Source organism: Boleophthalmus pectinirostris, unplaced genomic scaffold (genome assembly GCF_026225935.1).
Source record: "Boleophthalmus pectinirostris isolate CB_2022bp ecotype Guang Dong unplaced genomic scaffold, ASM2622593v1 HiC_scaffold_15, whole genome shotgun sequence".
Lineage (NCBI taxonomy): Eukaryota > Metazoa > Chordata > Actinopteri > Gobiiformes > Gobiidae > Boleophthalmus > Boleophthalmus pectinirostris.
The window spans coordinates 9,332,550-9,350,200 of NW_026571070.1; the positions used below are offsets into that span (position 1 = coordinate 9,332,550).

The window sequence follows — 17,651 nt, forward strand, 5'->3', positions numbered from 1 at the left end:
TGGAGGGTGGTTTCAGATTTTTGCATTTTTAAGCCGCCAAAACGCCGTCTCCGTCTAAACAAAAGGCATTTCCGATCAAATATTTTATCAATTTTTACCCGCAAGCACGCCCTAATAATGCAAAGTTACTCAAACATGTGTGAATGTGTGAAACAAAACTCAACTCCAGGTCTGTTTTGATGACGTAACAACATTATAACATGACTTAAAGCTCTCAAGAGTCAGTTTTGCGTAACATAGGACCTTTAAATAATATTGTAGTATTTACAGAATGCCGTGATGTGATCTGAAACCCACCAGGAGGATGGTTTGGATGAGGAAACATTCAAGCATGATTAAAAGTATTATATAATTTAGGACCTTTGCGTCTCTTACTGGAAATGGAGTCAGCCCCTCCTGGATGACGAAGCCCTCCACCAGGTGAGTGAGCACCTGCTGCCCCTCCGGCCACGCCCTCGGCTCCCAGGGACACACCTCTGATTGGTCGAAGCCCTCCGTCTCCTCCCCCTCCTCTTCCCTCTCCTCCTCTGATTGGTGCAGGGGCTCCGGTTCGGTGGGAGTATCGTGGTTCTGGGTGTGGTTTGGTTTATGGTTCAGGCTGAGGTCCGTGGGCCGGTCCGGAGGTTGGGGAGGGGGGAGAGAGGGCTCCGTTGTGGGGGAGATGAAGGGGGAACAGGGAGGAGACTGGGACGACAGACTGGACAGAGCTGGAAGGACAGAAAGAGAGGAGATTCTGAGCAAAACAAAGGTAAAAGATTGATTTTGTAAGCAGAGTTTTTGGATTTTAAAGCACATTTCTACCAACATCCAAAGATATTCATGTGTTAGGCTACATGTCTTTCTCTTTTCTACTGTGACTATTGACTCTTGGATCATTTACTCTCCAATCTCCATGGAAATATTATTGCTTTGCTTTGAATATTCGACAGTATGGCATTAAAAATATCTTAATCTTAATCAGGTTACAGTTACAGGTCTGATCTACGGAGAGACGATTCCACTCACAGTAAGAATCCATGTTTTTCCAGGAACATTTGAGCGATAAAAACACCACAAGAAAATAAGTTGAATGTAAAGAAATAAACGGTTCTGTTTCACTGTGCATATGACTGAAAGGTTTTCATTCCGCACTCACCTCTCTAATTTATGCAATTAATGTCACACTCTCTTTTTTATTTTTAATCTTTAATTTTATGATGATTATTTAGGTTATGATTTGTTTTTATTGTGATTTTAATGTATTTCTTATTCTGTAAAGCACTTTGAATTACTTTGTTTACGAATTGTGCAATACAAATAAACTTGCCTTGCCTTGCCTAAATGCAAGAAGATACATATGTTTAATGCCATACTGAGGAACTTTTTCTGCAAGTTATGGAACCTCCATCAAAAAAATTACTTAGTGCACCTTTACATAAACCTTAAACTTGAAGTCTGTTTATAGTCCGGAAAACAACTTTATATTGATTACGGTTCGATTTAGATTTATTGTCATGGAACAAAATACAACAAAACTTCGACAGAGCAAATCTGCAGCAGTAAAAATGAATAAATATAGACAATTAGCGTCAATTAAAGACCTTTTTCACAACAGCCGGACGTCCTGCCCAGTAAGGTTTGCGGAACTGTCAGTAAATGGTTTTCTGTGGCAAAATGTCTGTGGAAACGTCTTGCTTATTCTCCACCAGCTTCATAAATCTGCCTGCCCTGTCACCAAATCTTCAGCCAACAAGGTCGACAAAGGATAAACATTTGTCCATGAAGAATTTATCCACAACTATCAAGATAAAAAAGACGAAACCTTAAAGGCGAACAACGACAACGCATTAGTGAACTACTCCTGAGCAAAACTAACATTATGGTCATGAATAAAGCATAAATAACAAGTAATTCATTAATAAGTAACTTGTTAATTCAGATTGATTCTAAAATTAAGATTAAAATGGATTTCATGATGTAGTTATTGGCTCTATTCACGCTTATGTCACAAACCAGAAAGACGTTTGGAAAGATGTGATGTGACGACTTCCGGTGTAGTTCTCGACGCTGGGCTCATCGATCCACTGAAGTAAAAATGTGATCAGCGGTAAAATGAAGACTTCAGACGTATGAGCTGTTTGGAATCATCTCGTCTCTTCTAATTGCATGTACCGGTGTGCTCGGAGTTGTGCGTCAATGTCAATGAAATGATGAAAACTGAGGTCTGGCTGTAATTGTTGATGAGTCGAACATAAAGGAACATTACAATGACATGGAGAGAAAGAAAACTGGACCACTTTCTCATTTTTCATCAGACTTATTACAGTGAACAAAGCCCGACAGAAGGTGTAATCGTATCTTTCCAAACGTCTTCCTGGTTTGTGCCGTAAATGTAAATAGAGTGTATTGACACAGACAGATAGATTTGTGCAGAATGCTACAGATGTTCACAGATGTCTCGCATTTGAACCGCACAAATCTCTCTATGTCCAAGTGCTTTTTTCCTTCATTAAGAGAAATCCTTCTGTTTGTATGGCATGCAGTTGGGGACAAAAAAGTCCGTAGATCCCAGGTCCATCAGACTCCTTTCACCATATTTACATCAAGAAATCGATTTTTAATTTTAATTCTAGAATCAGTCTGAGTGAACAAGTTACTCATGTTTTATTCATTACAATAACTTTAGTTTTGCTCAGTTGTTCACTAATGCTTGTCGTTGTTCATCTTTAAAGTGCCCATCTCATGCAAAATAACTCTTTTCACATTGTATCTTCTGCACATAAACAAGCACAATGTGGGTTTTGGAACATCAATTACACAATAGTTATGAAATCTTACTGATTTCTTGGAGGCGTCACAGACCTGGAACTATGAAAGACCTACTATCACTCATCCCCCCGCCCGTCCTGAGAAAGCACAGGCTCCGCCCTCCAAACGTGACGTAGGCTCTGAGTGAGCCGCCCTTCCTCCGCCATCTCAGGGAGGGAGGGGGAGACAGACGTGACCCTGATAGCGGCAGGAATAAACTTTTATTCATCATGGAGATACAGCGCGTTCAGCCGCATGTGTTGGACCTGGAATCGGACGAGGACTTTGAGGTGCACGAAGCTCAAGCACCGCGTCGAAATCAGCTGAACATTACTGATTGGTAAAGTATTAATAAACACTAGTAGATAAACTTATTATATTGTGTTAACTGCAGTATAGAACAATTAGCTTATGCTGTCGCTTTTGTTTAGGTGTTCATGTGGGAATAGTCAGTCAATGCAGGGTGGAGGTGGGGCGGAGGCGGTGGACGGGGGCAGGTGCGAAGTGCTTTCTGCTACGTCAAACGCGTCATAGGTGTAGCTGGCTTTAGTTCGTTGTCACGTGGGAGGGTGGCAGAAATACACTGCAATTTGTTAAAAAAACACTGAATCAATCAAAAAAACACTTTGGCGACATATACAAGGCCCACATGTCACTGTTAGAAGGTAGAAAGCTCTGAAAAGTTGATTTTGCATGAGATAGGCCCTTTAAGTTTTCGTCTTTCTTACCTTGATAGTTGTGGATAAATTCTTCATTGACAGAATGTTTATCCTTTGTGAACCTTGTTGGGTGAAGATTTAGTGATGGGCAGATTTGAAGCTGGTGGAAAATACACGAGACATTTCCATACCACATAGAAAACCATTAAAAGGAAGTTCTGCAAAGCTACAGCGCAGCACTTCTGGTGGTTGTGAAAAAGGTCTCTTAAGTGTTGATTATTTGATTTAGTAACCACACAGAAAATTAATCCAGTCAGCTTCAATACTGAAAGTTGAGAGTGCATTTACCTGATTGGTTGTCTGACTGCACCGAGAGGTTGTCGTCCTGATTGGTCGGATGCAGCTCGCTGAACCTGCTTGGATGGCTCTGATTGGCCGTTACCTCTTGAACGGGGGACGATACCGGAACCGCCGACGGGACCGGGCTCTGGTTGGGTCCCCCTGACAACGCCGTGGTCGCCATACTTGCTTGAGTCCTTACCGGGGACGCTATGGAAACGGCAACGGGGCTTGACTTTTGTGTCGGACTTGGGACAGTTTTGAGCGGCGATGTTAACGTATTCGCTTCTGAAATCCTTGGTTTCGTCTCAGTTTTTGAGTCTTTAGCTTCATCACGGTTTTGTACTTTTTTGGATTGGTCCTCCGTTGCGACGTTGGACGTTTTCTTTTCCTCTTCCTGTTTTTTACCACTTTGCGATTGCTCCGTAACGTCCATTGCGTCACTGCTAATTTTTTCGTCCAGTCTAGGTTTTTTTGCCACGATAACGTCATCTTTTTCAACAGCAACTTTTGATTTTTCTCTCTCTCTTTGGTCAACAATTACTGGTTTAAAGTCTTTAGGTGCTTTATCTGCTTCCTCGTTTTTTTCTTGTTTTAATTTGTCTTTCTGGGAAGTTGGCGAGGGCAGCGGCGAGCTTCTTTTGGCTAACGTCGGGCTGAGAGGAAGCACAGTTTTGCTTTCCGAATGCACCGCTAACTTCTGCGGCGTAGCGTTCGCGTTTTGGAGTTGGCGGCCAGAAGACAGGGCGATGATCTGCAGTTGCCGCGCAGCAGAGGGGGACCGCTCGAAACAAGGGGAGGTAGGGGGCGGTCCCGGGGAGAGGAGGGACTGGGTTTTGAGTCCCGAGACCGACCGGTTTATGGAGGTGGGCGAGGACACGGTGGAGGTGGTGGGCGGAGCGGCAGCAGCGATCGGGTGGAATGGTTTTGGAGTCGGAGTCCGGAGTCCGTTTGGAGAGAGAAGTCTGGGTCTCAGAGGCACAGCCCGGACGGGAGAGTACAGGGCTGAAGGACAAAAAGAGAATAAAAGAATTAAAAAAGAATTAAAAAGTGGAGCAGGTGACAACATTTTCCTGAAGATAATTTTGAGACAAGAAATGTGCATTTGATGTCTTGGTTGATGTTTAATCTGTGTATCATTCGTTCATTCGTTTTTCAAAATAAAACCAACGAAAAAACAAAAATTTTCTTCATTATTTGTCTCCAAAACCAAAATGAAAAAACAGATAATGATTTGTTTTTTCAGTTTTCGATTTTGTGTTTCAATGAATAATGGAAAAAAACAGATAACGGACATATCTCGTTTCCGTGACTTAAACTGCGATGCCGAAGTTTTACGCCACATACAGACTGAACTAGGACTAAACCGTTTTCAGTCCTGGTCTGGTCCCGGTCTGGTCCTGGTCTCAGTCTCGGTCTGGTCCTGGTCTAGTCCCGGTCTCAGTCCCAGTCTCAGTCCTGCTCTCAGTTCTGGTCTGGTCCCGGTCTCAGTCCCGGTCTTAGTCCTCGTCCTGTTCCCGGTCTGTGTTCCCGGTCCCGATTTCAGTGACTTAAACTGCAATGCCGGACTTCTGCACCGCATACAGACTGAACCAGGATTGAACCAGGTCTGGGACCAGACAGGAACCAGACTGGGACTGAGGCCGGGATTGAGGCCGGGACTGAGGCCGGGACCAGACCGGGACCGGGACCGAAAACGGTTCTAGTCCTGGTTTAATCCTGTTTTAGTCCTGTTTTAGTCCTGATTCAATCCTGGTTCAGTCCGTACATGGTGCAATAATCCTGCATCACAGTTTAAGTCACAAAAACAGGAAACATCTGTTATCTGTTTTTTTCCATTATTCATTTAAACACAAGATCGAAAAACTGAAAAAACGAATCTTTATCTGTTTTTTCATTTTGGTTTTGGAGACAAAAAACAAAAAAACAAAGCAAAACAAAAAAACATTATTATAAAATTCTCAAGTTTGCCTAGAGCCCCCAAATTGCAAACTCCACCACTGCTTTAAGTCATGTTATAATGTTGTTACCTCATAAAAAAAAAAATTTATTTGTGTTTTGTTTCATTCACACATGTCTGAGTAACACTTTATTATTAGTCTGTGTACATCTCCAAAGCTCAAAACGCTCTGTTCCACTTTGCGATGTCATGAAGCGGTAGTTTTCAAGACAACAGCTCCTTTTACCTTTAGTTAAGAAGAAATTGGCAATTCCACGTCTGAAATTATTCAAATGATTTCAGTGAAAGTGTCTGGAGTTTAATAAAACAGTGGAGCACTTCCTGTATTGCCACACAACATCACAAGGCAGAGCAAAGTGTTTTTCTGTTGGAGAGAAAAACTCAAAATATGCAGAGTTTGTGTGATAAACATGTGTGAATGAAACAAAACACAACTTCCGTGTTTTTGAGGAGGAAACAACATTATAACCGCATAAAAGACACTCTTTAGCCACAAAAGTGCAGAAATATCAATCCATAACCATATTTAAAAAGAATCAGATCTGTTCTTTTAGTATAAACTACAGTAACAATTAAGCATTTTTTACTAAACGACAACAAATATCTATTTATCCCACGTGAGCTGCAGAATACTGATACTTTGCAGTGACGTCATGCTGGGGGTGTCATGGTTCATGTTTTGTAGTGGTTGTAGTTTGTGTTTTATTTTGACATTTGTCCTGTCACCTTGTATTTTTGAGTTTTACTTCCTGTCTTGATTGTTTGCCCCGCCATAATGTGTTTCACCTGTGTCTATGTGTGTGCATTTATACCCTGTGTTCTCCTCTGCCCTTGGTTGGTCCATTGTCTCTGTCCGGGTTTTCTCCGTGTCTCTTGTCATGGCAATTTAGTCTTGAGTTTTGGATTTTTTGATTTGTCATTAAATATTTTTTTGAAGCAGTCCTGCGTTTTGGGTCCTCCCTCTGTTTCCACGTGACAGAACTGAGGTGGAATGACCCTCTATCCAGTCCTCGTATTGTTCGCTGGTGCTAAGCTAGTGCATGTCAATGGCCATAGTTATCCTGCCACTAAAAACAGTCTTACCCACTCCACAAAACACCCGAAGCAAATCTTTTATTACACCAGACTGTTGATATAAACGTCTGTGTTGACAGAATAATGTTTGAAATAAAACTAATCTTGCATCGCCCCAAATCGTCGCATGTTGAGGGACTATTTTCCCATATATCACTCCGCCGCTGCCAAACTTTCTATCAGGAAGTACAACTCACTGTTGCTCAGACATAAATCCTTCAAATACAAGGTTGTTTTTTCTTCTAAAATTATTCTATCAACAGTCTGGCATAAAAACAGATTTGCTTCGGGCGTTTTGTGGAGTGGGTAAGACTGTTTTTAGTGGCATTTTTTTAGCCACATGCCTGCTTTTTTTTTTATTGAGCAAACAAGAATAGAAAGAAATTGACAAAAACAAAACAAAAACAAAACAAAGAACACTGGGTAACCACACCATAATCTTACACACACTCAGTAAAGAGGAACGTACTTGGTGGCGGGACGGAGAGGTGGCGGCTGGGCGTGCTCGTGGTGGTGGTGGTGCTGTCGGTGGTTGTCGTGGTGACCGGGCGCGGCCTCAGGGGCGGGAAGAGCGCGGTCTGCGGGCGGGACAGCGGCGGGGGCGGGGCCACGGAGGAGGAAGTGGACGAGGGAGGTTTGAGACGCAGTGACGGGGGGATGGTGAGCGCTCCGGGCGGAGGAGGACGCAAAGTCAAACTCTGTAACTGAACACAAAACAGAAAAATTAGACATGTTAAGAAATATTTATCATTTTAAATCGACTCTTATGAGCTTTAAGTCATGTTAAAATGCTGTTACCTCCTCAAAAACAAACCTGGAGTTGTGTTTTGTTTGAGTAACTTTAAATATTTGTCTTTTTACATCTCCAAAGCTCAAAATGTTCCACCTTGATGTCTACATTTTACCTTAAGTTCAGTAAATATTTCGAATTCCAGGGCTGAAATCGTCCAAATGATTCTAGTGAAGGTGTGTGAACTTTAAAAACACAGTGGAGCTTTTTCTGGATAACCACAAGGTGCGAGTGTTTGCTGTTTGAGAGAAAACTTTCACTCCTGACTTTATATTTTGCATCATTCATGCTGTCAAAAGGATAAAGAATTGGCTTTTTTAATCCGTGTATCATTTGTTCATTTGTTTTTCAAAATAAAACCAAAAATAAGAAAACAAAAAAAACTTAAATTTTCTTCATTATTTGTCTCCAAAACCAAAATGAAAAAACAGATAATGATTCGGGGTTTTTTTTTTCAGCTTTCTATTTTGTGTTTAAATGAAAAATGGAAAAAACGAATAACCATTTCCCACTTACGTGACTTAAACTGTGATGCCGAACTGAACAAGGATTGAACCAGGACTAAAACAGGTCCAGCACCAGATCGGGACCAGACCAGGACTGAGACCAGGACAGACTGGGACCAGACCTGGACCAGAACTGAGATCAAGACTAAGACAAGGAACAGGACCAGGACTGAAAGCCGGGACTGAAAGCTGGGACTGAGACAGGGACCAGACCGGAACCAGACCAGGACTGAGACCAAGACCAGACCAGGACTGAAAACGGTTTAGTCATGGTTTAGCCCTGGTCCATATTACGCTTTTTTTAAATCAATGTTATCACGTTTCCTCATCACAAACAGACCTGGAGTTATCTCTCAAATGGAAAACACTCTGTTCCACCTTGTGATGTCATCTGGTGATACAGGAAGTGCTCCACTGTGTTTTTAAAGTCCGTACGCCTTCACTAGAATCATTTGGATGATTTCAGATCTGGAATTGACGATCTCTACTGAACTAAAAGTAAAAATGTAACTCCTAACTTGAACACTACCATTTCATGACATCACAAGGTGGAACGGAGCATTTTGAGCTTTGGAGACGTAGACAGACTAATAATAAAGTGTTATTCAAATGTGTAAATGAAATAAAACTCAACTCCAGGTCTGTTTTTGAGGAGGAAACAGCATTTTAACATGACTTAAAGCTCATAAGAGTCCATTTCATGTAATATTGACTCTTTAAAACGATAATTATTTCTTTACGTGTCCCATTTAAAATTAAGTCTTATAAAAAACAATTACTCAAACATGTAAGAATGAAACAAAACTCAAACTCCAGGTCTGTTTTTTGAGGAGGGAACGACATTATAACATGGTTTAAAACTCACACGTCAGTTTTATGTAAGATGGGACCTCTTAAAAAATCGTCAAACTGGAAAAACGAGTGTGAACGTCGTCTTAAAAAAACGCAAATACCTCCAAACTTATATATCGGCCGAACTCCCCTCCCCGCCCGACGTAGTCAAAAGAAGCACCCGCCCAATCTGGCAACACCGGGCATGTGTTATTTAAACATTAAAGCTTTTCCAAGAATGTTACACAATACGGCATTAAACTTATCTATCCTGGCATTGAACTTATCTACCTTGAAACAAACAAGAACTTTTACTCCTGCAGAGAGCTTCGAGTGGAGTCACCTCTGCACAGATCTGACTGGTAACTCGGTCTGGCGACAGGCAGGCGATGCACCGTGCTCGTCTCCGTGGAGATAGACGTGTTTAATGTCGTACTGTGGGACATTCGTGGGAAAAAGCAATGACATCTCCCAAGTGGCGTACCAAGCCATGTGTCATTCGTTCATTTGTTTTTCAATATAAAACCAAAAATAACCAATGTTTTCTTCATTATTTGTCTCCAAAACCAAAATGAAAAAAACAAATAATGATTTGTTTTTCCAGTTTTCGATTTTGTGTTTAAATGAATAATGGAAAAAACGGATAACGACCGTTTCCCGTTTTTGTGATTTAAACTGCAATGACGAACTTTTACTCCACATATGGACTGAACAAGAACTGAACCAGGACTAAAACAGAACTAAACGAGGACTAAACCGTTTTCAGTCCTGGTCTGGTCTCAGTCTCAATCCTGGTCTGGTGCCAGTCTCAGTCCTGGTCTGGTCCCGGTCTCAGTCCGGGTCGTGTTCCTGGTCTCAGTCTTGGTCTCAGTTCTGGTCTGGTCCCGGTCTCAGGCCCGGTCTCAGGCCCGGTCTCAGGCCCGGTCTCAGGCCCGGTCTCAGGCCCGGTCTCAGTCCTGGTCTCAGTCCTGGTCTGGTCCCGGTCTGGTTCCGGCCTCAGTCCCGGTCTCATTCTTGGGTTGGTCCCAATCTAAGTCCTGGTCTCAGTCCTGGTCTCGTCCCAGTCTCAGTCCCGGTCTCAGTTCTGGTGTCAATCCTGGTCCTGTTCCCAATCTCAGTCCTGGTCTCAGTCCTGGTCTCAGTCCTGGTCTCAGTCCTGGTCTCAGTTCTGGTCTCAGTTCTGGTCTCAGTTCTGGTCTAAGTCCCGGTCTGGTTCCAGTCTGGTCGGACCTGGTTCAGTCCTGGTTTAGTCCTGCATCACAGTTTAAGTTAAGTTTAAATGAATAATGGAAAAAACAGATAATCTGTTTTTTACATTCTTCATTTAAACCCAAAATCGAAAACTGAAAAAACAAATCGTTATCTGTTTTTTCATTTTGGTTTTGGAGACAAATAATGAAGAAAATAGTAGTTTTTTTGGTTTTCTTATTTGTGGCTTTTATATTGAAAAACAAATGAACGAATGATACACAGATTCAAACCCTCCACTAGAAAAGTCACATAGTGCAGCTTTAAAATTAACCAACTGTAAAATAAAGATCCACGTGTATCATATTTTTTATCACGGCAGTTTTCGTTGGTGCAATTATCAAACCGCAAAGGCTCAAATTAGGTTTAGAAAAATCTTGTAATTGTCGTTCAGACCTGCACAAACATGTTCTGAAACACACTGGGCTCTGGTTTCAGTTTGTCAGTTTTCTTCTCTCAAATCTTAAAAAGGCACATTGTGTAACTTTTCTGATGGCGGATTTGTCATATATTTCTTTAAATATGGAGATGTTATTGCTTCGTCTGGAAATGTTTCACAGTATGGCATTAAACCTTTCTACCCAGACCAAGTTACAGGTCAGATCTGTGGAGAGGCGACCCAAATATTTTTGAGCCATAAAACCACCTGTAATTGAATAAATGTAAAGGTGGAGCTGTTTAATGTCGTCAGTGTTGGGGAGTAACAGATTACTTGTACTGGAGTTATGTAATCAGAGTACAGATTATGAGTAACTGTATTCAGTTACAGTTACTGTTTCAGTGAGTGGTATTTGGATTACAGTTACTTTGTTGGAATAAATGGATTACACAGCGATATGTTCCTGTTTTCACATTTTGGGCTAAACCAGGACTAAACCAGGACTAAACAAGGTCTAAACCAGGATTTAACCAGGACTAAAACCAGGATTAAACCAGGACTAAACCAGGACTAAACCAGGTCTAAACCAGGTCTAAACCAGGATTTAACCAGGACTAAACCAGGACTAAACTAGGTCTAAACCAGGACTAAACCAGGTCTAAACCAGGTCTAAACCAGGTCTAAACCAGGATTTAACCAGGACTAAAACCAGGATTAAACCAGGACTGAAACCAGGAGTAAACCAGGACTAATCCAGGTCTAAACCAGGTCTAAACCAAGTCTAAATCAGGTCTAAATCAGGTCTAAATCGGGTGTATACTAGGTCTAAACCAGGTCTAAACCAGGATTTAACCAGGACTAAACAAGAACTAAAACCAGGATTTAACCAGGACTAATCCAGGTCTAAACCAGGTCTAAACCAGGTCTAAACCAGGTCTAAACCAGGACTAAACTAGGTGTAAACCAGGTCTAAACCAGGACTAAACTAGATCTAAACCAGGTCTAAACCAGGACTAAACTAGGTCTAAACCAAGTCTAAACCAGGTCTAAATCAGGTCTAAATCAGGTCTAAACCAAGTCTAAACCAGGACTTAACCAGGACTAAACCAGGTCTAAACCAGGACTAAACTAGGTCTAAACCAGGTCTAAACCAGGACTAAACCAGGTCTAAGCAATATGACACTAACAGTAGGTGGACATAATTTAAAGCAGCAATGATCTCATATAGAAATCATTTCTCTATCAATAATATTTTTAATCTGGTCCAGGAAAGTCTGGCGTTTTTATTTTCTTTTAGCAGATAAAACTTCTTATGTTCAGATCCTCGTCTTTGCTTCTCTACAACAAACAAAAGTCTGTTCATGAAGATTTGGGCTCAAGAGCCAATTTGAAGAAAACAAACAAGACTTTTCAGGATGTGGTTGGTACATTCCTGTAGTTTTAAAAAACATGAGAATTTATCAAGTAATCCAAAGTATTCAGATTACATTACTCACTTTAAGTAATTTAATGGATTCTGTTACAAACTACATTTTGGTGTATGTAATCTGTAATCTGCAGGGGAATACATTTTAAAAGTCACCTTCCCAACACTGAAAGTCATACTGTGGAACATTCTAGGCATAGCAATGACGTATCCATAGCAACAAGCAGGTGACGGACCCTCCACCAGAAAAGTGACACAGTGCGTCGCAATATTTGTCTGAAAAATTGCAATTCTACTTTTCTTTTTTTTTTCTTTTTCAGAATCGTGCAACTCTAAAAGGAATCCTTACATTTAAAGCTGCATTGTGTAACTTTTCTGGTGGAGAAACCAGCTTGTCACCTTCTTGTTTCTATGGATACGTCAATGTTCCACAGTGTGACTTTAAACAGCTCTACCTCGAATTTATTCAATTCCAGGTGGTTTTTGTCGCTCAAAAATACAAAAAAGAAACCGGTTTTCTGAAAAAGCAATAACGTCTCCACGGAGAAAAACATTTGACGGACCCTCCAGCGGAAAAGTTACACAGTGCGGCTTTAAAACGGCATGCAGAGACAGCGGCTCACCTGGGCAGAGGCGGGAGTGGAGGGGGAGGAAGAGGAGGAAGAGGAAGGTCTCATAGCAGACGTGAGGATCAGCTTCAGAGGAAGACACAGGACCAAGACAAGACCAAGACCAGAACCGGACCAGAACCAAGACCAGACCAGAAAAAGCCACCAAAGACCAGAGACCAGAGGGAGACCAAACAGAGGAGAGGGTTAAAGCCAGGGAGAGACAGAACCGAGCAGAAAGCAGGAACAGAGGAAGAGAAAAGAGGGAGGAGCATAAGGATTATCTTTTTGTCTCTAAATCCGTCGTTTTTTCTTGTTATCTACAGTTTGAGAATAAAATAAAAGATATAATATTTAGTTTTTAATTGTTTTTAGTCATTACTCGGTGGCAACGGTCGCAATTTTCCATAAATCTAAAACCCACGGATATGCTGCTGTATTCAAGTTCTAGAAAAAAGTGTTTTCAAACCCAATTTTAACACAGGCAAAATTAAAGATGCACTACGTAACTTTTCTGATGTTCTTGCGCACGTCCGTGAACTTACAAATATCGAGGAAATTATTTACACTTAAAGGGCCCATATTACGCTTTTTTAAAATCGATGTTATCATGTCGTTTCCTCGTCACAAACAGACGTGGAGTTGTGTTTTTGTTTCTTTCGTAAATGTTCAGCACAGAAATCCTGCATGTTTAGGCTTCATCAGACTCTGTTCCACCTTGTGATGTCATGCCGTGATACAGGAAGGGCTGATTTCAGACCTGGAATTGACGATCTCTACTGAACCAAAGGTAAAAATGTAACTCCTAACTTGAACACTACAGCTTCATGACATCACAAAGTGCACCAGAGCATTTTGAGGTTTAAAATGTAGACAGAATAATAATAAAGAGTCACTCAAACATGTAAGAATGAAACAAAACACAACTCCAGGTTTATTTTTGAGGAGTAAACGATGTTATAAACCAGGTCTAAACCAGGACTAAAACCAGGTCTAAACCAGGACTAAAACCAGGTCTAAACCAGGTCTAAACTAGGATTAAACCAGGACTAAAACCAGGACTAAATCAGGACTAAAACCAGGTCTAAACCAGGACTAAAACCAGGTCTAAACCAGGTCTAAACTAGGATTAAACCAGGACTAAAACCAGGACTAAATCAGGACTAAAACCAGGACTATGCCAGGTCTAAACCAGGTCTAAACCAGGACTAAACCAGGTCTAAATCAGGTCTAAATCAGATGTAAACTAGGACTAAACCAGGTCTAAACCAGGCCTAAACCAAGATTAAACCAGGATTAAACCAGGACTAAAACCAGGACTAAATCAGGACTAAAATCAGGACTAAACCAGGTCAAAACCAGGTCTAAATCAGGTCTAAAAAAAGGTCTAAACCAGGTTTAAACCAGGTCTAAACCAGGACTAAAATCAGGTCTAAACCAGGACTAAACCCAGGACTAAAACCAGGACTAAACCAGGTTAAACCAGGACTAAAACCAGGTTTAAACCAGGACTAAACCAGGTCTAAACCAGGTCTAAACCAGGTCTAAACCAGGTCTAAACCAGGACTAAACCAGGACTAAACCAGGACTAAAACCAGGACTAAACCCAGGACTAAAACCAGGACTAACCCAGGACTAAAACCAGGACTAACCCAGGACTAAAACCAGGACTAACCAGGACTAAAACCAGGACTAAACCAGGTCTAAACCAGGACATAACAACATTATAACACGTTTTAAAGCTCACATCAGTTTTATGTAAGTTGGGACCTTTTAAAAAAAATCACCAAACTGGAAAAACGAGTGTGAACGTCGTCTTAAAATAAAAACGTAAATATCAGCCTATTTCTACCCCCACCAGAAAAGTTACACAGTGTATCTTTAGTACGTTTAGTGATACTGTCGTGTGATTTTGTTTACCATCTGCGCCCGGAGCAGCACTTGGTCCTGCCCCGTCCCTCTGAGGCCTTTCCCCAGGAGCAACGTCTGCTGGGACACTCTCTGACGGACAGGTGCTGCGTTCTGATTGGCCCGAGCCAGACCAGGTGAGCCCACAGGAAGAGACTGAGACACCTGACACACACGGAGAGAGAGGGGGGGGGGGGGGGGAGTGTACAGAGAGAGAGAAGGAGAGAGGGGGATGGGTGATGAAGTGGTTGGGAGAGAGAGAGAGAAAGGATGAAAATAAAGAGGGTGAGAGAGAAGAAGGGGGTTGAGAGGGAGAGAGAGAGAAAGAGAGAGAGAAAAAGAGAGAGAAAGAGAGAGAGAGGAAGAGAAAGAATGAAAATAAAGATGGTGAGAGAGAAGAAGGGGGTTGAGAGAGAGAGAGAGAGAAAAGAGAGAGAGGGGGAGAGAGAGAGAGAAAAAGAGAGAAAAATAGAGAAAGAGAGAAAGGATGAAAATAAAGATGGTGAGAGAGAAGAAGGGGGTTGAGAGAGAGAGAGAGAAAGAGAGAGAGAGGAAGAGAAAGAATGAATATAAAGATGGTGAGAGAGAAGAAGGGGGTTGAGAGAGAGACAGAGAAAGAGAGAGACAGAGGGAGAAAGAGAGAGAGAGAGAAAGAGAGAAAGGATGAAAATAAAGATGGTGAGAGAGAAGGGGGTTGAGAGAGAGAGAGAGAGAGAGAGAGAAAGAGAGAGAGAGAGAGAGAGAGAAAGGATGAAAATAAAGATGGTGAGAGAGAAGAAGGGGGTTGAGAGAGAGAGAGAGAGAGAGAGAGAAAGAAAGAAAAGAGAGAGAGAGAGGTTGAAATTAAAGACAGTGAGCGAGGGAGAGAGAAGAAGGGAGAGAGGAAGGGGAAGCGAGAGAGAAAGGGTGAGAGGATGAGAGAGGGAGTCACGGAGAGACGGGGGGTATAGAAAGGGTGACAGAGGGAGAGAGAGAGAGAGAGAGAGGGTATGGGGAGAGAGAGGAGTAAAATGAAAGAGGTGAGAGAGGGAGAGAAAGAGTAAGATGAAAGAGAGCGAAAGAGCGAGAGAAGGATGTAGAGTAAAAATGAGAGGGAAAGAGAAAGGTTAAAAGAGGGTTAGGGTGGGTTAGAGGAGGGAGAGAAAGACAAAGAAAGAGAAAGAGTGAAGAGGAGGAGAGTTTATTAAAGCAGCATTTCTCAACCTTTAAACACTTTTATTCACTTAAACAAGGCCAAAGAAAATATCACATTCAATCGTCTTTTGTCTTTTTAAAAACACTGAACTCTGCTCTGAGGGACGACGGGGATTTTTATAATAATACAAAAGAAAATACTTTGATTTAACGTTGAAAATTACTCTATTATTCTATCGATTCTATTGTCAAATAAAGCCTGTTTTTATTTTCGGTATTGAGTATCAAGTGCGTCAAACGATCTCCAAATTCATATAATCGGAGTTGAAACGATTTAAAGCTTATTTGGGGATATTTTTTACATAAATAAGTATATTTATTAGATTTTTTTCAATATAGAGATTGTAGAACAGCTGGATATATAGTTTATTTTGGATACATTTATGTTTTTTATGCTTTATTTCATGTTCAAAGTTTATTTTATTCATTTTATGTGTTATACATGACAAAATTGCTCTAAGGTTCATATTTGTAGCCTGAATTTATTTAAGTTTTGCATAAATTATCAATAACAAAGTGTATTTTTTAGAGATAGAAATGCTGAATAAATGCATCGTGTAACTAAAAAATAATCGTTTGAATAATCGTGATTTTAATATTGACCAAAATAATTCGTGATAATGATTTTTTCCATAATCGAGCAGTTCTAGTATCGAGTCTACTCCTTAGTATTAGGGATGTAACAGTAACCGAAATATTGTGATATCGTATCGTCAAAGTTCTCACAATAATATCCTGGACCATCACAATATATCGAATCACAAGTGTCTTTGTTTAAATTAAGAGTTATGGTGCAGCAATAGCTAAAAAAAACTAGGGAACTACATAGACCATGATCCTTTGCTCCATTTCAGTGCAGACTACAAGAAGAAATAACAGTTCTAAACACTTTTAAGTCTTAGTTTTTTGGATTAAGTCTTGTCAGGGCATTTTAAGAGGAAAAAGAAGCATATTAACTGTTTAGCCTCAACAAAATATTGCAATAAATATCGTACCGTGAGCTTCATACCGTGACGATATCGTATCGTGAGACTTGGATATCGTTACACACCTACTTAGTATTGAAATCAAGCTTGAAATTTTAGTATCGTGACAACACCAGTATGTACAAAATAAAAATATGTATTCAAGGTTTCAGCTTTTTGTTATAGGTGACATATTTATTTATAATTTTTTAAAGGTATTACGTTACATTCTGATCTACAGTGTCTTATAATGTTGTTTTCTTGTCAAAAACAGACCTGGAGTTGTGTTTTTTTGTTTCATTCACACACGTTTACCACACAAACCCTACATGTTTAGGCTTCAGAGTTCTTCTCTCAAACAGAAAACGCCCTGTTCCAACTTGTGATGTCATGTGGTGATACAGGAAGTGCTCCACTGTGTTTTTAAACTCCGTACACCTTCACTAGAATCATACGGACGATTTCAACTCTGGAATTGCCACACTCTACTGAACAAAAGGTCAAAGATAGCTGTCCTTTCTTTTTATGTATTTATTTATTTACTTACTTTATTTATTTATTTATTTATTTATTTACTTATTTTATTTATTTATTTATCTATTTACTTATTTTATGTATTTATTTACTTATTTTATTTATTTATTTATTTAGTTATTTATTTTATGTATTTATTTGTTGTTGTTATTTTATTGTTGCTTGTTTTGTTTCATTTTTTTGCATGTTTATTTTGCGCTGCATCCCTTCAAAATGACAAAAAATACAAATAAAAAAAACTTGTAAACTCTCACTTCATGACATCACACGGTGGAATAGAGCATTTTGAGCTTTGGAGATGTAAACAGACTAATAATAAAACAAAACACAATGAAAAAGTGAAACAAAACACAACTCCAGGCCTGTTTTTGAGGCGGTAACAAAGCTCACAAGAGTCAATTCTGCTTAATATAGCTCCTTTAAATCCTTAATTAACTCACAAA

At 40.5% G+C, this 17,651-nt stretch overlaps 1 protein-coding gene across 1 annotated transcript in view; it reads right to left on the bottom strand.

The window, feature by feature from the left end:
* si:ch211-230g15.5 (mucin-2) overlaps positions 1–17,651 on the bottom strand; it is a 59,212-nt gene that overhangs the window by 28,488 nt on the left and 13,073 nt on the right. Inside the window, exons 3-6 of the mRNA XM_055151246.1 lie at positions 14,528–14,680; positions 7,289–7,523; positions 3,795–4,790; positions 376–707 (exon numbers count right to left, since the gene is read on the bottom strand). Coding sequence (XP_055007221.1) covers positions 376–707; positions 3,795–4,790; positions 7,289–7,523; positions 14,528–14,680 — 1,716 coding nt within the window. The remainder of the gene's footprint in view (positions 1–375; positions 708–3,794; positions 4,791–7,288; positions 7,524–14,527; positions 14,681–17,651) is intronic.